The sequence below is a fragment of the Pelecanus crispus genome, chromosome 22, assembly GCF_030463565.1.
Source record: "Pelecanus crispus isolate bPelCri1 chromosome 22, bPelCri1.pri, whole genome shotgun sequence".
NCBI classification, from domain to species: domain Eukaryota; kingdom Metazoa; phylum Chordata; class Aves; order Pelecaniformes; family Pelecanidae; genus Pelecanus; species Pelecanus crispus.
Genome location: NC_134664.1, coordinates 4,612,941 through 4,636,514, shown reverse-complemented (window position 1 = coordinate 4,636,514; position 23,574 = coordinate 4,612,941). Strand labels below are relative to the sequence as shown.

Here is a 23,574-nt window from a genome sequence, read left to right as displayed (position 1 = left end):
TAAATAATCAGAGGGATCGCAGCGGAAAGCAGGACCCCACTGCCCAGGGGTGAGAGACCCAGGCCTGAGGAATCTCCAGCTTAAACAGAAAAGACGGACAAAGGGCGAGGGAAACAAAGGTTTCTCCCTCCTTCCGCGCAGCGAGAGCAGGACCTTGTTTGAACGCGGTCCCTCCTGTCTCTGCCGGCGTTACTGGTGGTTTTCCCCCGCAGAGGACGAGGACTGCCTCGCATGGAGGCTTGGGTGGTTCAACCTGCTCGCTCAGTGCCTCTCGGGGACTCGCCGATTTTGCTTTTCAAGAGACCCAGACATTTATGAAGGAGTGAAAAAAAAACCTGCTGGGGAGATCCCAACAGGCCCCAAGGATTTCGGCCCAAGGGGAGCTTTGCTGGGGAAACGATGGCACCGGGGGTCTGATCTGCAAAAAATTCCCCATTTCCATCACACTGTGGCTCCTCTCCATTTTGGTTGCCATTAGATTTGGAAGGCGGGTGGGCAAAGTTGCAAAATAAAGGGGCTTGAAGACCTCTGCGACAACCTTTGGGGTTCAGGCCCCCCCGACAAGGGGCTCGCGCGTCGCGGCACGCGCGCGACGCGGCCCAGACGAGGGCTTGCCGGTTCTGGCGGGCAGGGAGCCCGCGGTCCCAGCGAAGGGGCTTCCGCGCTGCCACAGAGCAAGGCTGGCGCAGACGGGAGCTCCGGCGAGCCAAACCAGCCCCGCGCCGCAGAAGCGCCCTCCTCTTCCTCAGCGTCCTCGTGCCGGCATCGCTCGGCTTTGCTCTTACAGGCCTCGGCTGTGTAAATAGCGGGGAAAAAGCGTGCCCGCGAGTGTCGCAGCTAGCGAAAAGTGCGTTCACCCTTCCCTCTCGCTCCCAGGGGCCTCGACGCCCGTTTTTAGTATTTTTAATACTCGTCAGCCCTTCCCAACAGGGCAGGAGGGGTGAGAAGGGGCACATTAGGTGGCTTTCACGCTGTTTGAGGCGATGAAGAGCTCGCCGCACAGGACACGCGTCTCGTCTGTCTGGATTCTGCGTGAATTATGGCAGCACCTCGCAGCGCCTGGCCCGACCGCGGCCTCGGGCTTCGTGCTGGGCACCCGAGCTCGGAGCCCGGCTCCCTCCTGCAGGCCAGGAGCGGCTCCCTGGAGCCGGGAAGCGCTGGAGGAGCCGCCCCGCTGCAGGGAGCCCCGGCCCCGGCCCCGCAGGCAGGCACCGCCACCCCGCTGCACAGAGCCTTGCAGCGCGGCCTCGGCACTGGGCGGGCAGCGGGCGGCCCCCGGCCCCGGCCCCGGCCCCGCGGTGACACAGCAGCCGCGGCCCCGCCGGCCCCGGGCACGCCGGGAGCTGTGGTCCCCGCTCCGCGCCCCGGCTCGGCGATCGCCCGGGCGGCCTGGCGGGCGGGGCGGGGCGGGGCGGGGCCGGCCCGGGGGGCGCCGGGAGCTGTAGTCCGGGCGGCAACGGGGCCCCCGGGGCGCTTGGGGCCGGAGCGCACCCGCGGGAGCTGGCAGCGGGCCCCCGGGAGGCCCCACGGAGCGCGGGGGGGAGCCCCGGGCAGGGCCCGTCCGGCCGCCCCCCGGCCCTCACCCGCGACCGCCCCGAGCAGGCCGCGCCGAGCCGGGCCGGGCCTCGCCCCGGGGCCGGGCCTGCTCTGACCGGGCCGGGCCTCGCCCCTGGCGCCTCCCCGCTGCCCGGGGCCCTCCCGGGCCGGGCCTCGCCCCTCCCGCCCCGCTCCCCCGCCGTGCGGGGCCCCGGCAGCCGCGGCGCGGCCCCGCAGCCCCCCCTTCCCGTGGTGCCGCGCTGGGGGCGGGCGGCGCGGGGCTCGCCGGGAGCCGTAGTCCGGCGGCGGGGGGGCGGCTGCCGGCAGCCATTATCTGGGCGCCGGGCCGCCTCGCCGCCGCTCCTCGCCCGCGGCCCTGGCGCTGCGCGGAGGTGGGGCCGCCATGGCGGCGTAGCCTCGCCCCCACCCCCGCCCTCCCCTTCCCGCTGCGGGCGCTGAAGGCGCGGCGGCGGCGCGGCCTAGGCGGGAGGGCGGATCCCCGGCCTCGCGTACCGGCTCCTGCCCGCCGAGGGCCGCCCTCCGCGGGGGGCCATGTCGCTGGTGGCCTACGCCAGCAGCGAGGAGGAGAGCGATGCGGAGGAGGCCGCGGGCGAGGGGGAGGAAGCCGCCGCTCCGCCTCCCGCCGCAGCCCAGCGGCCGCCGGCCCGCGGGCTCTTCGCCGCCTTGCCGCCCCCCAAAGCCCCGGCGCTGCCCCCGCCGCACGGCGGGCCGCCCCCTCCCTTCCTCATGGGCCCCCCGCCCGGCCTGGGGGGCTTCAGCGCCCCGCCGCCGGCCCCCAGCCCCGCCCGGGCCGCGGCCGCCAGCCTGCCCGAGCCGGCGGCCGGCGGGGACGGCGGCGGGGAGCAGCCCCGGCTCGGGGGGCTCCTCCTGCCGCCCCCGCGGAGCGCCGCCAGCCGCAGCCAGGCCCCTCCGCCCCCGGCCCCCGCGGCCCTGCCCGCGGCGGGGGCGGATTTGAGCCTCCCCAAGCCAAAGAAGAGGACGGAGCCGGTGCGAATCGCGGCGCCCGAGCTGCACAAGGGAGATGTGAGTATGAAACCAGCCGGCGGGGGGCCTGGGAGGAGCCCCCCGGGAGGAGCCCCCCGGGCCGGCAGCCCCCCCGGGCCGGCAGCCCCCCCGGGAGGAGCCCCCCCGGGAGGAGCCCCCCCGGGCCGGCAGCCCCCCCGGGAGGAGCCCCCCCGGGCCGGCAGCCCCGCTCCCCCCTCGCCCCCCGTCGCAGTGCGCCGCGGTACCGAACCTGTTCGGGGCGTCTGCGGGCGGGTCTGTCCCGGCTGCCAGCCCTAACCCGACAGCGCTTTGCCGAGTTAAACTGATCTGGAAGCCTTATTTATAATCGTAATACAGCAAACCCAGATTATCCGCACCCTCATTTATTAGTGCAGTTAACGAGTTGATGGTGTGGGGCTGCGTGGCCTTGCGTGGGGCTGTCCCAGAAAAGTCTCTTCTCTTGCTTGCTGTGCAATTGATGGATTTTCCTCTCAACTTATTGCTTGTTTATCTAAAGGCTTCGGGCGTCCTCCAGACCTTTAGGGAATCGCTTCCCTCTTAGCTTGTGCTTTTTCGTGTTTGCAGCGCCCTGTGCCTTACGGGGCTCCCGAGCGCTTTACCCGGACAGCCCCGTGGCAGGATCAGGGAAAGGCAGGTCCTTGCCCCCTTGGTTTTTTTCTGGGTGTCCCCACTGACCAGCTTCCCTCCTCTCCCCTCTGCCCTTTCGCTCTGGACGGTACCGTCGTAGCGTGGAGGTGACGGTCGCGCGGCTGCGGCTGGCCTCGGTCACCGGTTCTGGCGAGCCGCGAGTGCCTCTGGCTGCAGGAGCTGAGCTGCGACGCTTAGGGTCATTGCCATGGGGACGGGGAGCTGAGCAAGAGGTTTGACTGTATAGATTTATAAACGGTGTCAATTAATAGTGGTCTGCCAGCATCCTGGGCCTGGGGGGCTGAGGCGAAGGCGGCGCATCTCGCTTTGCTGGAAGAGCGGTCTGCGGGCGCACGGGGAGAGCTGGGGGGGGGACGGGGGCTTCCCGGCCGCCCCTGAACCCCGCTCTGCTGCTCGCCAGTAACCAGCCCGCTTTGGCAAATCCCGGAGCCAGAGCCCCTCGTGCCACGGCTCCCGGACGCGGCGGAGGTGCACCAGGCAGTGGGACGTAGCCGTGTGCCCCCATGTCCCCCCTCTAGGCACTCGGATGAGGGGTAGCCTATTACCTCACACCCCTTTGTGCTTACTCACTTTCTTGCAGCTCTTTGGAACAGACGCTTCATAATAAAGCAAGCGTTAGGGATCTCCCCCTCCTCGCTGGTTGTACAGTTACTGAAATAAGCTCAAATGAAAGGAGTCTTGTTCCTCCCCTTTATTTCCTCCTCTGTGTTCCCCTGTGTTGGCTTTGAACAGAAACACTGCAGGTCGTCGGTGTCAAGCGAGTGAGTGAATGTCGAAGGGAGAAAAAGTACCTTAAAACCAGAGCTGGTCCGAGCAGTTCCCGTTTGGGAATCCTGAAAGCCCCTTGGCCTGTGACCGACGTCCTCGCTCGTTCCCTCTTTCTCCTTAAAACACCTCCTGTCCCTTTTGTTTGCACCTGTGGAGACGCTCCTGGGCAGCCTGCTTTATCTCCTCTCTCCCAAATGCGACGCGCGGGCTTTATGGCAACTCTCGCCTTGCCTTTATTTATGCGTGGTCTTTGTCTTTGTCCTGTTTTATAATTTAGACAGTAAACTGGCAGAAGACCTTGTTTCCTGTAATCTCTTTAAAGTGCTCTGCAAAGCTATAAAACGATAAAGATGTTAAGGGCCTTTTCTGATGCCAGAGACGACCAGACTTTCTACTCAAGTTTTAAATGGATATTTAGCAACTCCAATGTTATTGTGAAAAATTCCCTGTTAATCCCCGCAGTGAATTTTTACACTCTTGCTTTGTGCGGTTCTGCGCTTCCCCTCTATTAACGTAATGTTGTCTGTTACTTTGAAAGAGCGCACTGACCTTATGCTGTGCAGCTTGTGTTCTTTGCCTTGCTTTAGGCTTATTTTCCTGTGATTTATTAAAAAAAAAAAAGTGTTTGAGCTGTTGGCTCTACATGCTAATTTCTGGCAGGAGCCAAATATGTAGAAGCTGAGTTTTGCTGCCCACCCACTCTGTTTTAGAGCAGCATTAAAAAGCCACCTTGAAAATTTGGAATTTTGGGTTAGCAAATCCTTTTTTTTTGTTCCATAGGTTGCATAAATGAGCTCAAGTGGGAGATTATTTTTTGGCTGTGGATGGATTGCTCTTACGAATTTTTTTTTTTTTTTAAGAGATGATGCTGACTTGTTTGCAAAGCTTCAGGTTTTACAGCAGAATGCAGCTTATTTTTCTGCCTCTGCCCAGACCGCGGCAGACCCAGCTATCTCTAAATATAGTGGCAAGTACTGTGGTCCTGCTTTCACTGTGGACAGTTTATTTATCTCTCATAGTAGTGAGCAGGGCAGGCTTTTATCTCTCTTTGCCATGACATAGATACATCAGCAAGACTGAAAAAGAGCTTGACTGCATCCCACTGTTGCTTTTTAGCTCAGCTCTTCGCAGATTATAAATCCAGATCCGTGTTACCATGATTCTTTGGCTGGTTCAAACTGAAAATTAATAAATTGCATAGTGGGTGGGCTTTTTTCTTTCTATTTTAATACCTGAAGTTGCGCTAAGCTCCGTTTTTCTTTCTCAGTCAGATTCAGAGGAAGATGAACCAGCAAAGAAGAAAAATACTCTTCAGGTAAATACCTGGGATATTCGATTAAGCAAGTTTCACAGGAAAGAAGCATTTGACTGTAACAGACCTTGGGCTTCCACTAGTGTAAATCAGCCACTCTGATTAACGTGTGGCTTTTAGTGTGTAAAAATTCCTGAAATGCCCTGGGGGGTCAAGTGCCTTTTTTTGGGCAATTTCATAAAGTTAAATCTCAGAATAATAGGCATTAATTTGGGAAGTTGGCAGATATTTGCAGGTACCACATTTCCCTTAAAAGTCCCACTGGCCTTTTGCGCAAGAAAGCCCTGCAGCGTGTTGGAAGTAGCAAATGATTGTGCTGAGCAATGGGAAACCCATTAATGTTGTTAGAAATGGAGGAGATAATTGGCAGGGAGTCAGGAAAACTAAATAGTCTCACTCATTTCTCTTATTTCTGTGAACCATTTGCCCTGCATGAAACTCACCAGGGACGCGGCGAGGGCTCTGGCTTGTCCGCTTTGCTTCCTCAACCCAAAAATTTGACAGTGAAAGAGACCAATCGGTTACTTTTGCCCTACGCTTTCTCGAGGAAAGCAGGAGAAAATGCCTCTGACTCAAAGCCCGCTAAGGCCCCGACCTCTTCCTCCAAAGCCAAACCTCTGTCCAAGCCAGCGGTGCCCACAACTCCTTCTCCGTCCGCTATCAAAGCTGCTGCGAAGAGCGCTGCCCTGCAGGTGACCAAGCAGATCACGCAGGAAGAGGACGACAGCGACGAAGAGGTCAAGCCAGAGAACTACTTCTCCTTGTCTGACAGGAGCGAGCCCAGTGTCGTGGGCGCCGAGGCGTACATGTACTCTGGCACGGTGGTGTCGGAGGACCCACCGCCTGGGACAGAGACAGAGCCCCAGTTCCAGGACGCTGCTGCTAACGCCCCTCTGGAATTCAAGACGGGCGCGGGCTCCAGCGGTGCTCAGCACAGCTGGGCCCCCAAACCCGGAGAAGACTACGGCAGCCAGCCGTACGGCCAGTTCCCTGCCTACAGCGAGGCTGGCGTGGCTGGCGCGTATTATCAGGTGGGTTGACTGACCGGGAGGTGAAGCTTGACGGTGCTGCTCTGAAAAGGCATCTAGGACGAGGGGCTCTGAATTAGTTACTGGAGCAGGCTGCGCCTTGTGGGAATCTGACCCGTCTGAGCTAGCTGGGACAAGGAGCAGAGATCCACAGCACTTAGCACAACAGGATTCCTCTGGCACGAGAGCCGTAGATGCTTTTTGCTGGATAAATGTTTAATAGCTGCACTCATTTTAAAACGCCCCTGTGCAGCTGCCCCTGTTGCTGTCAGGGTGCAGAATTGGGGCTCGCCAGAGCTGGTGTCTGAAGCCAGGTTGTTTCTAGTAATTCAGCAAAGCATTTGTTGTTGAGTACCTCTGAAAAAATGCCCTGTACTATTCAGTAGTGCCAGTGATGAGAGGTGATTAATGACTACTTCAGTCAGCCAAGGAGGTACACGTCTAACATACTGTACTCCCTGGAGACCGAGTGAAATAAATCCCTCTAGGTGAAAACGCAGCAGCTCACGGTGTGAGATCCAGTGCTCTGTCTTGGGGCCTCTGTATATGGTTGCTCCAGGATCGATCTTGCTTCGCTCTCGTGACAAACTGGTTTTCCTTTTGCTGACAGGATTACTACAGCAGCGGTTACTACCAGGAGATGGAACCAGCCCAGGCACCGCCGCAGGAGATGAGCACCGACTCCTCCTTCATAGATGACGAAGCGGTTGGCACTTTACTGTCTATCCCGCTGCCGAGTTTGCGTTTAAGCTCTGCTAGAACATAGGACCCTCTTGGCAGCTGCAGTCTCGCCCCACCGGAACGACCTGTGCTTCACGCCGAGTTGGACGGGGTTGCTGTTCCGTGGGGTCTAGCGCTGTGTCGCGGGCACGTGCGGTGTCCTTCCAGTGGTCTGTTGGGCTGCTGCTCCAGATGGGTTTGCTTGCTTTATAAGTAGGTGATGTTTGTTATTTCCACCGAGCCCGGTCTCGTCCTCGTAAAGGGTATCTAGGGCAGACAAGGTGCACGGAGTAAGACGTTGCTCGCTGAGGTGCAGATGAGCTACTGTTCAGATACCTTCACGGTACATCCTCTAGCACAGTGGTGAATCCCCCACTTATTTCGAAAGCTCAGAAACCTGTTTTAAAAAATCCTTTCCCACTGTTGATGTAATCTAGTAGCTGCCAGCCTCGTTAGCTGAGCCAGTCAGTGCTGCAGAGTACAGTAGCCCAGCTGATGCTCGCTTCTTCCAGGGACCTCTCTGCTTTGGAGGTGGATCTGTGTTATGGGAGGTGGATGTATTAGCAAAACTTCAGGTGCCTCCCTAGCACTTAAAATGAGAGACCCAGGAGTCCGAGGGTCTTCTCCTGAGCAAGACTGAAAGGAAGAGTAAATGCTGTTTTCCTTTCTGTATAGGAAAATGAGATCATAACCGTCATGTAAACTAGTTTTAAGATATTCTGATCTATAGCAAAGCAGAACTCTTCTAAAGAAAAAAAAAAAAACAATCCTGGTTGGAAAAGTCTTTGTTGGTGTGGCTTGTCCCATGCTTGGGGAGCGAAGGCTCAGGCCCCACTACCTTTACTGTTTCAGGTTAGCATCGGTGCATGACGTGCGTGTGTAACTCCCGTTGTCTCTGTTGTTCTTTCAGTTCAAACGTCTGCAAGGCAAGCGGAATCGAGGGCGGGAAGAGATCAACTTTGTGGATATCAAAGGTGACGATCAGCTGAGTGGAGCCCAGCAGTGGCTGACGAAATCCTTAACAGAGGAGAAGACCATGAAATCGTTCAGCAAGGTATGGGCAGGACGGGAGGAGTGCTGGCTGGGATTTTGGAGACCTCTGTTCAGTTCCTCTTTCAGCCGCAGCTGGAGCTGTCTTAGATGCTGTGCGGTCACCAGGGTGGGGGGACAGGGACCTTTGTGTGGTGTGTTGTATAAATACACGAGAGACCAGTAGAGCTTCCTAAAACATAGTCCCAGCATGCAGGTGGTAAAGACCAGCCAGGAACTGCTTCAGCCTAAGGAATCTGCCCAAATGCTTCTTGAAATGGTTGTGCAAGCTCTTGTCTTGTTCTGCTCTCTGGGTCAGTATCTTTCCAGGCTTAACAGTTCATCTGCTTTTGCTTTCTAGAAAAAAGGAGATCAACCCACGGGACAGCAAAGGAGAAAACACCAGATCACATACCTGATCCATCAGGTGAGTGGCCTCCCTCTAGCGTGGAAACCCATCCAGGCAGAATTACAAGGCTTGACGCCTTGGCAGCGTGAGGCAGGGCTGGTGGAGCGGCTCTTTCAGCCGCTGGGGACCAGGGGCTGGCCCTGCCTCGGAGCGCCCGAGCCGCGGGTCAGACCTGCAGCGGCTCTGACGGGCACGGAGGTGGCCGTGCTGCGGGAGCGTCCTGGCCGCCGCCGGCCCAAATGGCCTCGTGGCAGCAGCGCCTGGGCCCCAAGGGCGTCGTGGCACTGAGCTTCGAGCTTGCTTTTTGCTTTGCTACACTCTCCTCCCACCCAGCTCCAGCGCGTGCATGGTTGTGTGCGTTACGAGACTCTGCGTCCTGTCTTAATTCTGCACCGCTGCCGTGCGGTTAGTAAGCAGCTGCTGAGACCGTCCCGCAAGAGAAGCTGCGTTTCGGCCTGAATGAAATGCTTGTGCATCTGTATTAGTTCAGGCCTCTGTCAAGATAATCGTGCTAACTGCTGTAACGAGGCTTCTTGCTGAAGTGCTCTGTAATCCCCGTCAGCAGGGTAGAGGAGGGTGAAATACTGCTGAGTCAGTGAGCAGCAGCGCTGATGTTAATCCTCTCAATTTCTGCAGGCGAAGGAAAGAGAGCTGGAACTGAAAAACACATGGTCTGAAAACAAGCTCAGCAGACGTCAGACTCAAGCCAAATACGGATTCTAACACCTCTGTCCCACTTTTTGGCTCTTGTCCCAGGTGACCTACTGTGTCAGACTTCTCCTGGCCTTCTGGAGATCAGCCAGGCCCCGTGCAGAACGTGGTCTGCTCGGTGGGTGGGAGGATACCGCGCTCCCCTGCCTGTCGGGAGAAAGGTTTAATGCAAACCGGTCCTGAAACTCCACCTGTAATCTTTCCCCTCCCTCCTTATAAGCGATAACGTGGAAGGTTCAAATCAAGTCCGTTGCGTACGACTGAGGACAGTCCCAAGGCAGCCGCAGGAAACGTGCATGATGCACGGCTCGGAGCTTTTGTCGTGTAGGTACGGGGGCTGCTCCTTCGACGTAGCCTCGCCACTGGAACCTTAGGCAGGGTCTCAATAAACTTCCAATTCCCACTTTGCTCCTTTCTTGGACTCGCTGTGCGTTGAGAGTGTAATTTTCTGTTCTAAAAGACAGTGAGTTTCAAGAGCAAGCTTGGCTTTTTTTTTCTTTTTTGTCCTTTTGTTTGAGACGTCCTCATGGCTGCTTACTCATGTCTGAGTAAATCCAGCGCTCCTCTCATGTGAATGATTTTAGTTTTGGTTTGGTGTTTTTTGGTTTTTGTTTTTTTTTTTTTAAAGTGTGGCTAAGTTAGTGTTTTTGTTCTCAGCTCCACCAGCCTGTGTGCCTCGAACCGTGCTGAGGGGAAACTCCTTTACAGGTCAGAGCTTGCAATAGAGATGAAAACGCCCTGAGTGTGGAATGCACAAAAATCAGCGAGGATCTCTCGCCCAGCACGAGGCGCTGCTGAGTGCTTTTGGATAAACGTGGTCGATGTGTGTATGTACGTTCCTCTGCCTTTTTTTCCCTCTTTCCTCCTCCCCGTGACCCAGGGCCTACAGTGCTGGACCAGGCTGCTCTCCAGACTTGTTGAACCGAGTATTCCCAGCGTTGCACGGTGCAGTGCAGCTGGCAGTGAGCTCGGCAAGTGAAGCAGCAGTGTTTCGTCTGAGCAGACACAGATGAAAGCTGCCAACTGTACATTTTTTTTTGTTGTTGTTTTTCCCCCCAGCTTGTTTATGTCAACTCTGTTTCAATCAAGTGTTAACTTTACCCTCCTGGCTGGGAAGAGGAGACCGTGTCCGGCCTTAACTTTTTAAAATTAAATCTTTTATTTAAGGTATTTAGTCTAGGCGATACGACTGCAAATCATGTGCAGCCTTGCTGGCCAGATCTGTGTATCTTTAGCCAAATCTCTGTGGCCTCACGTAGTTTGCTGTTCACCAGAGCGTGCGATGCCGAAGGGAACAGAGGGCTGGTCTGGTTATTTAATTTACATTCCCACCACTAAGGGTTATATTTGTTGTAACCGCAGCTAAAACAGCCAATATTTGTTATTCCATTTAGAAAAATTCCAAGAGGTTGTTTTTCTCCCATGTTACCTGTTAAAAACAAGCAAACAAACCCCCATGAACAAAGTCTTTTCTTAGAATGTTTTAAAATAATCTGATTTCTAGTTTAGCTCCCTGGATGTTTTAGTACTTTGCAGAGCCCATTTTGAGTATTTGAATGACCAGAATAAAGTTACTGTTGAGTAATTTATTCATATCTTATATGTACAGTGAAATCCTCTGAGAAGAGATTTGATAAAAGGAATAAACTTTTAAACGAACCGAACCACAGCCATTTGCATCGCGAGGTGCTCGACTCCCTGCTCGAGGCGTTGGTTTTCCTTCTCCCCTCCCCGGGCAGGCTGAAGCACCTTCTCGTGCAGCCCGTGTTTCCGGAGCAGCCACCTCGCTGTATCCGCAGAGCGGACGCCGTTGCACAGCCGGTGACAAAACGCTTGTCCGAGGGAGTCCGCTACACGCAGCTCATCCGGGGTGTGAACCCCAACAGCGGGCTGTGCTCGCCGCCGCGCATTTGTCCGTTCTGAAACGCCAAGCCTTGCCTTCGGCGTTCGCGCTTGCGGCGCTGCGGGGCAGGAGGCTCTGTCCGCCGGCAGACCCGGCGCTCCCGAACTCTTCTTCAGCGGCCTTGGCGGGATTGTGGAGTCCTGGAGCGAGCCGAGAGGCTGAAGCTCAGGAGTTCCCCTTCTCAGTGTGTAATGGCTTATTTTTAGCACTAGAGGGGAGCTACAAGGACTGGAATTGCGGCTGACTCGTGCTCTGCTTTTAGCCATTTAGGAGCAACAAAATGTAGGCTTGTGAAAAGCGAAAGTGCTTTTTCTGAGAGATAAAACAACTACAACCCCACAGCCCTCCTTTTCCCTCCCTGTCTTGAAGCTCCGCCGCGCCCGAGCGTGGGGCCGGGCTGTCCTCGTGTGCTTTCTGCCCCGTCTAAGGCCCGGTGCGCCAGCTCCGCTGCCAGAGCCGCGTCGGCTCGGTGCAGTTGCAGACCAAACAACGCGAGGCCGGGGTTTTGCACGCCGCTGGGCAGCGCCAGGCTGGTGCCCCGCAGCCAGCCCGTGTTTTGTGGCTGAGGAAGGAGGCAGGGCTTGGAGGTGTCGGCACCGGGCTCGTGGTGTTTGCCGTGGCCCTGCCTGCCCGGCTGTGCTACCGCTCCAGCTTGGCCGATTCAATATCTGCCTCCGGATGCACCAGCTGTGCCTGAAACCCCTCTCTGGTGTTACTGTAATAGCCTTTTCTGCCCTCATTCTGCTAATAGGAAACTCTTTCTGATTGTGTTCAAAGATAAATTAAATCCATTCCCCTCTGAACTGTCCCGCAGGGCTGGGGAAGCAGGCTGCCGTGTCGGGAAGGGCGTGGGAATCCCAGCGCGGAGCGGGCTGGCCGTGCTGGTGCTGCCGGGGCGCTGGTGGCGTGCGCAGGGGCCAGCGGCAGCCTCGGACCTCTCCTCCCGGGCCCGGGGGCTTCCTTCTGCCTGGGGGTTGCGAGCCGGGAGCTGGGTCTTGCCCTGGACCTACCTGGGCGGGTGGCTGAGAGACGGTCTCCAAAAAGCTGCCCGTAAGTGCTCTCGGGGGCCCTCCGGCTCCGCCGCAGCTGCGGCTCGCTTTGCGGAGCTTGTCCTCCAGCCGTAAATGGGATCGCTGAACTCCAGCGGAGGCTTCGTCGTCGTGCCCTGGGGAATGCGCAGGGAGAGGTGAAGGGAAACGGCCGTGAGACTGTGCCTTGTTGGGTGGAGGTTTGTCTTGAGAGCCAGGGCACGCTTGAAAGTTGGTCCTTTGCCCTCCCAGCCCTCCACTTTGCTCCCACTTGGGCTGCGAGCTGGGGACTGTCGCTCCGGCGTGGAGCCCTGGGCAGGGGACCCCTTCTCCCCCCGTGGCCCCGCGGTGGAGCAGACCCCGACCCACCAGACTCCACGGGAGGTCTCTCCAAGAAGCTGCGTTGGGATGGGGCTCTGGAGCAATGAGCGGCCCTACAACACGACCCGCTACGGGGAACGCACCTCTGCGGCCGGGCTGGAGGCTGCTCCCTCCCTCCCGTCTGCAGCGGGAGCTGCCAGGAGCTGCCGCCTCTTAGGGACCTGGCTGGACATGCTGCGGAAGAGCTGGCGGTGAGCGTGGGATTTGGGTGGCAGGGTGGAGAAGGCTCCTCGGGCCCCCCTGGGGAGCGGAGCGGGTGGGTCCTGCTGGGCCAGCGCCACCTCGGAGTAGATGTTCTCCTCGGGGCCGGCGCTGGGGCTCGAGCCCCATCCCATGGCGTAGAAGGGGATGGGCTCTTCCAGCTCGTGGTAGATGGAGGGGCTGGGCGCCATGCCCTCGTGGGGCTCAGCGTAGGTGTGGAAGCACATGAGCTGCTGGTACTTGGCGTCGGCCGGCGGGGACGGCTCGGGGGCGATGGCTTCTTTGTGCGCCGGAGCGCAGGGAGGAGCGTCGGGGGCTGCTCCGTCGCTGGCCGGGCTGTGTGGCCCCTGAGCCGCGGCCAAGGAGCTGGCCTTGGCCGGGAGTGGCGGGGGGACGCTGGGAGCCTGTGGAAGAGATGGGACAGGTCGGAGGTGAGGGCTGGAAGTGTGTCCAGCGCGGATGCGTGGTGGCTGGGGCTGCGTCCCCCATCCTGGCTGCATCCCTCTGCCTCGCAAGAGCTTTGGCCGGGCTGCGGCTTCTGTCCTCGGGAAAGTGCCTCCATCCCCTCCCCTCTGCCTTTACCTCCCTGGACGAGCCCCCCTCGGCGCTGGGCTCCGCAGGCAGCGGCGCGGCCACGGCCGCCTGCCTGGCTCCCCAGGGCCCCTTGGACACGGCGCTGTACACCGGGAGGTTTGCTGGTGCTTCGCTGGATGGGGATCGTGGAGCATCGCTGCCGGCTGGGGTCCGCGTCCCTCCTCGGGGCTTGTCTCCCTGCAACGAGAGGGGAGAGGTGAGGGGGTGGGTGCCTGTGCCAGGGCAGACCCAGCCGGGCGCTGGTCCCACCTTGGCTCTGCTGCCCGCGGTTTGGCTCCTCGCTCCTGGCTGGGACGCGGCACGATGGCCGGGTTGGCTCCGGTGCCAACCCCGGCTTTGATTTTGCGCAGCTGTGATGCTTTGACTTCCCTTGGCTTTGATTTCCCCAGCTTGGGAAAATGCCCCCCCCCCCACCATCCGCCCGGCAGGAATGACTCCACTTTTTTGGCTGCAGGGACTAACGAGGGCCCGGGTCCTCACCCGGCCACACGGCACCGTCAGGAACTCGTGGTACGGCGTGACGGGGGCGGTGGCGTAGTGCCGCAGCAGGTCGGCCAGCTCGGCGTGGGCGCTGCGCTCCCCCAGGATCACGTACCGCCCGTCTGGCAGCTGGTCCAGGACGAAATGCCGGCAGCGATCCCTGCCCCTGGGGGAAGAGGGGACGGGGTCAGCACAGCGGGCGGGAAGGGGACCGAGCGTGTCGGTCCCTCGGCCGGGGGTCCCTCACCTGTAGGACAGGACGAAGCCGACGGTGCTCTCGCTGAAGCGGACCAGGAAGCAGCCCAGGGGCTGGTCCTGCAGCAGCTGCTCCGTCTCCCTGCGGGAAGGGGCCCAGAGCTGCTCTCCCTCACCCCCTTCATGGGATCCGGGGCTCCAGCTCCCTATTTCGGAGCCCAGGGGTGGGGATGCTGAAGGGACCACCCCATGCCCCACCTCGGCTCGCCCCCCCTGCTCACCTCCGGCTGATGAAGCCATGGAACCAGGCTGGGAGCTCACCCTTGGCCCCCAACCTCCTGGCTTGCGTCTCCTGGAACCACAGCCGCGTCCGGGCATGCAGGGCCGCCAGCTCCGGCCGTGGGTCCCGCTCTGGCAGGGACCGGCCCGGCGGGGATGGCCAGGAGCCTGGCGGGACCTGGAGGGGAGGGGAGAGCGGCCGGGGGCTCGGGTGAGGACATGCCCCGAGGACGCTCTGCGCCCCGCATGGGGCTCCTGGTGCGGCCCGGGAGGACGCGGTCCCTGCGGGCGTGTGAGCTCGGGGGTGCTGGGATGGCGAGCTGGGGGAGCGGACCCTTCGCAGCCCCGCATCCTACCCTGCCGTCTGCGCCGTGGCGTCCCGGGGGCTGCTCCGCTCCCTGGGGCTGGAGCTGGGTGCTGCTGGGTCCCGGCTTGGCGCCGGCCGCGCTGTCCTCGCTGATGGGTTTGAAGGTGCTGAAGGGGGGACGGTTGTCATCCGTGGGGTCCCCTGTCCCAGGGAGCGGGAGAAACGGGCTCAGGGCAGCGAAGCCTCCCTCGGGGCCCCGAGCTGGCCCTGTGGCCCATCGCTGCCCGCGGGGCGCTGGGATGTGGGGGGCTCCGTGACCCCCCCCAGGTGCTGCTCTCGCCCAGGTAAACGTTGCCTTCGCCTTGTGCCCCCCACCCTAGGGCCCATCACCCTGCTTCTCCCGGGGGAGACCACGCTGGACCCGCGCGGCGAGAGGGGACGATGACCCCGGCTCCCCCAAGGCGAAAAGCCCAGGTGAGCTGGGTGGGGCGGAGGGGAGGGGAAAGCCCGTGAGTGCCCCAGCCCCCCGAAAGTCCCTGGGGCGTGGGCTCAGCCCTGGGACGGGGAGAGAGGTGGCAGGCACGGGGCTCTGCGTGCGGCCACTGAGGGACCCCAGCCTTGGCCCCGCGCCGCCAACGCTCAGCAAAACAACGTTAATCCTCAGCAGATGCTTGAGGGGGTGGAAGCGGCCGGGGCTGGCGCGGTCCGGGAGGCAAAGCTGAGTCAGAGGGGCCGGCTGAGGCTTGCCCGAGAGCGGGACCCGGCCGGGGGACGGGAGAGCCGGGGGCGCGTGGCACGTCACCTCTGCTTTTAACGGGCCGCAGTGCCCAGCCCACCCCTGCGCCCCGCGGGCTGGCGAAGGCGGGGGGGCGGCTGACGAAATGAAGCAAAACAACCCAAACCGCAGCAAAGCGCCGCAGAGCGTGCCGGGGGGTGGGCTTGGGTCAGGTCCTGCGCGGGCACGGCCGGGCGGCTGAGGACAACGCCGCTGTCCCTGGCTCGTGCTGCGTCCCCCAGCCGGGCAGAGGTCCGGGGGCGGGGGGCTCGTCCCTGCTCCCCCACCCCAGCACTTCGGCCTCGGAGGGGCGGCCTGGGGGGCTTTGCTCCCCAGGGCGCGATGGTGCCTCCTAAACCCTGCGTTCCTGCGGTGAGAATGGGTCAAATCGGACTTGAAACAGGCTAAAGCCCGGCTCTGCTCCGTGAGACCTTTCCGGGCTGGATTTCCCCCTTCGAAGTGGGTAAGGCCAGGCTGGAAGGGCCGGGATGGGCAGGGACCCCCTCCCCCTCTCCGCACCCCCTTGTCCTCTGCTCCTTCTCCGTGGAACCTTCGGACAGGGAGAGCATCCCCGGATCACCCGGCCCTTGCCCCACCTAACTCCCCCTGCTCGGGCTTCGCTCCTCAGCCTTTTTCCTCCCATCCCAGCACCAACACAGCCCCGGACGGACCCCAGCCCCGATCCCGCGGTCTGCACGCCCACCTCTGCCCGGCCACGCAGGGACCCAGGCGTCCATGGCCGGAGCCGACGGGGCTGGCAGGGCAGGCAGCGCTGCTGCCGTGCCTGCGCTTGCGCCTCCGCTGCCTGCAAAGGGCAGGAAGCAGCACCGAAGCCGCAAGAGCCTTCGCGCAGTGGGGAGACATCACAGGAAGGTGGCACGGTGGCACTGGGGTCACACCCAGGTGACGCCGGGACCCTCGGCACGGGCTGGGCTGCGGCGAGGAGGCGGCTCCGGCCGCCGACCTGCCAGCACGTCCACGCCTGCAAAGGGCTCTTTGTTCCATCCACATCCCGGGATCTCGTGCCACCGGGCGCGGGGGCAGCGGGCTTGGTTGGCCCAGACTCGTGCCCTGAGCCGGGATTCGGTTCCTGGCACGGTGGGATGCGGCACCGCTCCCTTTCCTCACGCTCCGGCTCAGTGTCCTTCTCCTCACCGGCTGCTGGAGCCAGGCCCGTCCCGGGATGTGGCGAGGGCATCAGCATGGCAAACAGAGGCTGAGCCCAGCTGAGAAACGCGGCAGCCGAGCTGCCAACGCCACCGGCTCCGCCGCCGGCAGCTGCAGCTCTCCCTCCCGGCGGTGCCAGGCTCCGGCCGGCCCTGTGGCGAGAGCGGTGCCAGCCCGGCTGCACCCCAGAGGTTGCAGGGATTAGGGGTAAGGGTGGGAATTCGGGCTGGGCCTGGCTCATCCATTACGCTGGACAGGTACGGGGTGCGCCGGGCGGTGGCTTTGCAAGCCCCAGGGTGGGGATGGCGCCCGGGGAGCGCAGCATCGCCCGGCACGCGGTGCGGTGCCAGCTCCGCTCTCTCCACCTTAAGAACCGCGTCCCTCCCTGCTGCTTTCACACCCTCTGCTCCGCTTCCCTCTGGCAGCCGCAGTGCAATATTTTTATCTGTCAGCCAGGTTTCCTGTTTGCAATCCTCACGCTTACAGGTGCCGAGCGGCTGGGGGACGTCAGCGAGGGGGACATCGGCCGCCCGTGGCTCGTCCCGCTGGGTCCCGGCCACTCCTCGAGGAGCCGAGGCACTGGAAACGCCGGGAATTGTCCCTAAAAGGCCTTTTCCAGCTCCTCTCTGCAGCCAGCCCCAGGGACGGCGTGGGGGGATTTCTCAAGGGACCTCGGGAGGAGGAACGCAAAGAGTTTTTCTTCTGAGCAGCAGCTGGCGGGCGGCCAGGTCCTGCCTCAGCTCCCTGGGAAGCGCCGGGACTTCAAGGAAAAGCCTGGCACAGCCGGGGCTTGCTGGAGGAAGGCTGGAGCTGCGTGCGGTGGCACCGGGGACCCGGACCCTGGCACGGAGGTAAGGGGCGCCGGCTCCCCTGGCACACCGGGGTCGGGGTCTGTCCCAGTGCAGGGGGGTCAGGGAGCTTTTGGGGTCTCGCGGTGCTTTTTGGTAGTCGGATGCTGGGGAGTGGCTGCTGCACCCGCGAGGTCACCTCCCCGGGACCCCATTTTCTGGCTGGCCGGTGCCGGGTCATTTGCTCGCCGCGGCCGCCCAGCCCGGCTCCGCGGGCACGCAGCTGAGGCTGGGCCGGTTTTCCTGGCGGAGGACTGACCGGCGGCGGGATGCGGTGGGACGGCACGCAGCCCCTGCAGGTCCAGCCCTTGCTGCCGTCGGCTCAGCCGCGGCTGCGGTGGCGTGGGGCTACCCGTGCCTCAGTTTCCCTCCCTGCAAAAGCAGCTCAGCAGCACGGTGTGAGGGGGCTGAACAGCACGCGATGGGGGGATCGGCTGCTTGTGTCCGTCCCCAGGGGACAAACGGACATGGGGTGACCCTGGGTGCTGTGTTGGACCCCGTGGCCGTGTCACATGCCGGGGCCGGTGGCCCGGGTGCAGCTGCGGCCGCCCCCACGCACGTTCCGACACGGGGAGCAGCTGGCTGCGCGCGGTGCCGGGGGCGAGCGGTGCCTGGCCCGGTGTCCCCGGCCGAGCCCGGGGGTCTGCAGGACCACCGCTGAGGGCAGCGGCCGTCCCCTGTCCCGGCCGGCCGGGGAGCGAGGGAGAGCACGGCTGGGCGTGGAGGAAGGCTTGGGAGGGTAAGGGGGCACAGCCGGGCCGGCAGCAGGGGTGAGCAAGGGGGGGTGCCGGGCTCGGGGACCACTCACGGCCCCTTAGGGGTGCCATGGGGGGCTGGCGGGGTCCCGGCCCCCGTTTGGTGCAAACACCGGTGCAGCAGAGCCCTGGGGGACAGGGACACGCCACCAGCATGGTGTGGGCGCATCCCCAGGGGGGCTCGAATCCTCCCAGGAGTGGGGGGGGCCAACCCCTCGCAGCAGGTGCACCCCGGCTTTAGGAGGGGTAAATCCCGGCGTGCCGACGGGCGTCTGGCTGCTGGGGCGCCCGTGAAGGACCTGGCCCCGCCGTCCTTTTTGCCGAGATAAAGCCGAGCCAGGCGGCTGGGAAGAGGTCAACGTCCCAGGGTCTCGTGCTCCCTTACAGAGCTGTTTTTTCCTGTGGGAAGGACCCCACCTCTTGCCAATGTTGCCGTCCTTGTCCCTTTCCCCGTGGCCTTGAACCCCGCAGCCCACGCCGGCCTGGGAGACCTCCCGCGCCCAGGGACGCAGCGCGGGGGACACGGAGGTGGCCCCAAGAGCAGCGCTCGGAGCCCGTGCCCCCCCTTCCCCGCACCCCTGCAAAGCTGCTGGTCCCGGCTGCCCCGGCTGCTGGAGCACCACTAGCCCCATCGTACAGCTGGGGAAACCGAGGCGCGGTGCGGGGCAGCCAGCCCCCGTGGTCGCCTGCTGCTGCGTGAGCCGGCAGCCAAAGGAGGCTGCTCTGTGGCTTGGAGCTGCGGGGGACGAGAGCCGGGCCCCCCCTTGGCGGGTCCTGCCTATCAGTGTAACGAGCTGGGGGGGCTCTGCCAGGAGCGCGGGGTGCAGGCAGGGCGCTGGCCCAGCACAGCCCTCCGGGGGTCCTGCTGCACCCCCCAAAGCCCCTCTCCCCCTCACCCCGTGCCTTCTTGTCTTTGCAGTGATGTCCGAGGGGTGCCGGGCCGGGGTCCTGGCGGGGGGCGGGCCGGGGGCCACCCCTGACAGCACCCAGGTGAGCCACGGCCGAGGGGCTGCGACCTGGGGCTGCGAGAGTGGGGTCTCCTGCCCGAGGGGACGACCAGGCGGGACTCTCAGATGAGCTTATGGAAATGGGCCTTTCCACTATTAATCCCCTTTTTTTAAAAAAAAAAACACAAAACCCAACAATGTTAGTTTTTCTCCGCATTTTGCACCCCTCCAATCCTCCCCAGTGTGGCGAGGGGCACAGGGCCCGGTGTGACCCCCCCCTTTGCCTGCCCCTGCCCGATTTCCGAGCCCCCCGAGCAGCTCCTGCCCACCCTGATCAAGGGGTGAAGCTCTCCCAGGTTTCCACGTGCCGGAGAGTTTAGTGCGAACTGGGAGAACCGGCCAGGGCCCGAGCTCAGCCGTGGTATGACCCACCAGAGAATCCCCTCCAGCGCCTGCTGGGGGGTTGCGGCGTTCCCATGGGATGGGGGCCCCCGCACCGGTGTTCCCGTGGGATGGGGGCCCCCGCACTGGTGTTCCCATGGGATGGGGGCCCCCGCACCGGTGTTCCCGGCCCCCGCACCGGTGTTCCCGTGGGATGAGGGACCCTGCACCGGTGTTCCCGTGGGATGGGGGCCCCCGCACCGGTGCTCCCGTGGGATGGGGGCCCCCGCACCGGTGCTCCCGTGGGATGGGGGCCCCTGCACCGGTGTTCCCGTGGGATGGGGGCCCCCGCACCGGTGCTCCCGTGGGATGGGGGCCCCTGCACCGGTGTTCCCGTAGGATGGGGGCCCCCGTGGGATGGGAGCCCCTGCACCGGTGCTCCCGTGGGATGGGGGCCCCCGTGGGATGGGAGCCCCTGCACTGGTGTTCCCATGGGATGGGGGCCCCCGCACCGGTGTTCCCGTGGGATGGGGGCCCCCGTGGGATGGGAGCCCCTGCACTGGTGTTCCCATGGGATGGGGGCCCCCGCACCGGTGTTCCCATGGGATGGGGGCCCCCGCACCGGTGTTCCCGTAGGATGGGGGCCCCCGTGGGATGGGAGCCCCTGCACCGGTGTTCCCGTGGGATGGGGGCCCCCGCACCGGTGTTCCCGTGGGATGGGGGCCCCCGCACCTGTGTTCCCATGGGATGGGGGCCCCACACCGGCAGGTCGGGTGCGTCGCTGCACCGCGGGCAGGCAGCTGAGCCGGGTCCCGGCGCATCCCTGCAGGACACGGCCGGCCCCGGTGGGGCTGCGGGGAGCGAGGGGCTGGCCGCCGCGCTCAGCCCGGGCAGCGTGGAGGAGCTGTACGAGCTGCTGGAGAAGCTGGGCAGGTGAGGGGGCACGAGCAGGGGTCCTGCCGGCGTGGGGTCCCGGGAGGCAGCCGGGCGCCGGGGTGTCCCCCCTCCAGCACGGGGGGCGGCCCGGCCGTGCCCCAGCCTGGCTTCTCGCCGCAGCGGGCACTTCGGCGTGGTGAAGCGATGCCGGAAGCGCAGCACCGGCACCTTCTACGCTGCCAAATTCGTAAAGACGCGGCGATGCCGGGGCAGCCGCCTGGGGCTGGAGAGGGCGCAGGTGGAGCGGGAGGTCACCATCCTCCGCCAGCTCGACCACCCCAACATCATGCGGCTCCATGACCTCTTCGCCAGCAGAGCCGAGATGGTGCTCATCCTGGAGCTGTGAGTGGGGGTCCCGGGCGGGGGGCCCCCCCTTTTTGCGCCGTGTGTTGGAGGTGGCCGAGCTCACCCCGTCCTCACCCCGCGCAGGATCAGCGGCGGGGAGCTCTTCGACTTCATTGCGGAGAAGGAGATGCTGTCGGAAGAGGAGGCCATCGAGTTCCTGGGGCAGATCCTGCGCGGGGTGGAGTACCTGCACGCCCACCGCATTGCCCACTTCGACCTCAAGGTGCCTTGGGGACCCCCCATCCTCGCTGCCTGGGGGATCCAGGGGCTGCATCCCCCTCCCCAGGCACCTCCAGAGCCCTGGCTGCATCCTGCCCAGCTTCCTGGGATGCCGCTGCCCTCTCCGGGGCAGCGCCCGCCGGCAGAGCCCGGCAGCCCCGGTCACCCCGCCGTGCCCGCCCTCGTCCCCGCAGCCCGAGAACATCATGCTGCAGGAGAAGGACGTCCCCAAGCCCCAGATCAAGATCATCGACTTCGGGCTGGCCCAGTGCCTGGAGGACGGCGTCACCTTCAAGAGCCTCTGCGGGACCCCACAGTACATCGGTGCGGGGCTGGAGGGTCCCCGGGGGGTCCCCGGGGGGTTCCCGAGCAGCCCTGCTCTGTGGGGTGCAGCTGGGGTGCTCTGCGGGGCCGCGGCAAAGGGACCCCAGGGTGGGGACAGGACCCCCCGGGCGTGCAGGGCGGGAGGTGGCCGGGACGGTGCTGTCCCCTCTAACGTCCCCTCCTGGCTCTGCGTTCACCCCCAGCTCCCGAAGTGATCAACTACGAGCCGCTGAGCTCCGCGACTGACATGTGGTGAGGAGCGGGGGCCCGGGGGCGACAGGCCGAGCCGGGGGGTGGTAGGGACCCCCTGGGTGCTGCAGGGCACGGGGGGGACCCCGGGGAGGGCAGCGCCTGACCCCCACCTCTGCCTTTCAGGAGCATCGGGGTCATCACCTATATCCTGTGAGTAGGGGGTGATGCTCCCCGCGGCCGGGGGAAACTGAGGCACGGGGGCACCGTGACATGGCCGAGCCCGGGCGCTGGGGCGGCCGAGCCAGTGCTGTCCTGGCACTCAGTGGCTCTGTCGTGTCCCTGCAGGCTCAGCGGCTTGTCCCCCTTCCAGGGCGAGACGGACGCTGAGACCCTCTCCAACATCGTGGCCGGTACCTATGAGTTCGAGGAGCGCTGCTTCAGCCAGACCTCCGAGATGGCCAAGGACTTCATCCGGCAGCTGCTGGTGAAGGAGCCGGGGTGAGTCCCATCCCCGTCCATCCCCACCTCCATCCCTGTCCATTCCCACCTCCATCCCCGTCCATCCCCACCTCCATCCCCATCATCCCCATCCCCATCCCCATCCATCCCCACCTCCATCCCTGTCCATTCCCACCTCCATCCCTGTCCATCCCCACCTCCATCCCCATCATCCCCATCCCCATCATCCCCACCTCCATCCCCATCATCCCCACCTCCATCCCCATCCATCCCCATCTCCATCCCCATCCATCCCCATCTCCATCCCCATCCATCCCCATCCCCATCATCCCATCTCCATCCCCATCCATCCCCATCCCCATCATCCCATCTCCATCCCCATCCATCCCCACCTCCATCCCCATCATCCCCACCTCCATCCCCATCCATCCCCATCTCCATCCCCATCCATCCCCATCTCCATCCCCATCCATCCCCATCCCCATCATCCCATCTCCATCCCCATCCATCCCCACCTCCATCCCCATCATCCCCACCTCCATCCCCATCCATCCCCATCTCCATCCCCATCCATCCCCATCCCCATCATCCCATCTCCATCCCCATCCATCCCCACCTCCATCCCCATCATCCCCACCTCCATCCCCATCCATCCCCACCCATCCCCACCCATCCCCACCTCCATCCCCACCTCCATCCCCACCTCCATCCCCACCCATCCCCACCCATCCCCACCCATCCCCACCTCCATCCCCACCTCCATCCCCACCTCCATCCCCATCCATCCCCATCCATCCCCATCCATCCCCATCCATCCCCACCTCCATCCCCATCATCCCATCTCCACGGTGACGTGTGGGGCCGGGACGCCCCCGGCCCCCCGCTGCCGCATCCCCCTGTGCTGCAGGCACCGCATGACGGCGTCCGAGTGCCTGGTCCATCCCTGGATCAAGGTGAGAGGGCCGGGCCGGGGCGGGGGCGGACGCTGGACCCTGGGAGCAGGCTGGGGGCACGGAGGTGACGCCACGGCCTCACCCCTGGCAGCCCCTGAGCCGGAAGCAGGCGGCAAACCGGAGCAGATCCTCCATCAACATGAAAAACTTTCGCCAGTTCAACGCTCGGAGGAAGTGGAAGGTGAAGGGGGTCCTGGCCCTGGGGTGGGGGGGGGCACCCAGTGGCGGGGTCCCACCACCTATGGGGTCCCCAGGGAGCTCAGGCTGTGCTCCATCCCAGGGCTGGCTGCGTCTCGGGGGTCTGCGTAGGGGGAGGTAGTGCTGGGGGGGGGGCAGAGGAGAGGAGCGACCCCCCCTCGGACCCCCGCCCTCCTGCCCCCCAGCTCTCCTACAACATGGTGTCCGCCTGCAACCGGCTCTGCCGCATGCGGCTGCTCTGCGGCCTGCGGAAGGAGGACGAGGAGCTGGTGAGCGGCCAGGAGCCCCCAGACCCCCCCGGCATGGAGGGGGGCTGTGCAGTGGCTGTGCAACGGGGGATGTCCCCACCTGGGGGGGGCCTCTCCTTTTGGGGGGTCCTCCCCGCGGGGAGGGGTCCTGTCCCTGCCCTCCAGCCCCCCTGTGCCCCCAGCGCCGCTGCGAGAGCGACCAGGAGGAAGATGGCAGCCACCCCGGGACGCTGCTGCGCCGACGGAGAAGCAGCTGCTCCTGAGCCCCCCAG

At 63.3% G+C, this 23,574-nt stretch overlaps 3 protein-coding genes across 3 annotated transcripts; 2 read left to right on the top strand and 1 right to left on the bottom strand.

The window, feature by feature from the left end:
• Window positions 1-2,088: 2,088 nt before the first annotated feature.
• On the top strand, window positions 2,089-9,273 carry PRCC (proline rich mitotic checkpoint control factor). Its single transcript, XM_075724412.1, has 7 exons — window positions 2,089-2,580; window positions 5,246-5,293; window positions 5,737-6,321; window positions 6,929-7,024; window positions 7,949-8,092; window positions 8,429-8,494; window positions 9,113-9,273. Exons 1-7 carry the CDS (start codon window positions 2,089-2,091, stop codon window positions 9,197-9,199), a joined length of 1,518 nt encoding a protein of 505 aa, XP_075580527.1. The 3' UTR covers window positions 9,200-9,273.
• Window positions 9,274-10,837: 1,564 nt separating this feature from the next.
• Window positions 10,838-16,067, bottom strand: SH2D2A (SH2 domain containing 2A). Its single transcript, XM_075724629.1, has 11 exons — window positions 16,034-16,067; window positions 14,605-14,756; window positions 14,251-14,426; window positions 14,022-14,111; window positions 13,775-13,940; window positions 13,373-13,471; window positions 13,283-13,312; window positions 12,572-13,104; window positions 12,101-12,255; window positions 11,126-11,230; window positions 10,838-11,037 (listed from the first exon to the last, which is right to left on the bottom strand). The coding sequence occupies exons 1-11, from the start codon at window positions 16,065-16,067 to the stop codon at window positions 10,838-10,840; spliced, it is 1,740 nt and encodes a 579-aa protein (XP_075580744.1).
• Window positions 16,068-16,799: 732 nt separating this feature from the next.
• Window positions 16,800-23,565, top strand: LOC142595777 (death-associated protein kinase 2-like). Its single transcript, XM_075724628.1, has 14 exons — window positions 16,800-16,835; window positions 16,923-17,046; window positions 19,020-19,090; window positions 20,258-20,361; window positions 20,485-20,706; window positions 20,794-20,932; window positions 21,123-21,252; window positions 21,456-21,504; window positions 21,628-21,654; window positions 21,790-21,942; window positions 22,811-22,856; window positions 22,948-23,037; window positions 23,240-23,323; window positions 23,485-23,565. The coding sequence occupies exons 1-14, from the start codon at window positions 16,800-16,802 to the stop codon at window positions 23,563-23,565; spliced, it is 1,356 nt and encodes a 451-aa protein (XP_075580743.1).
• The last annotated feature ends 9 nt before the right edge of the window (window positions 23,566-23,574 follow it).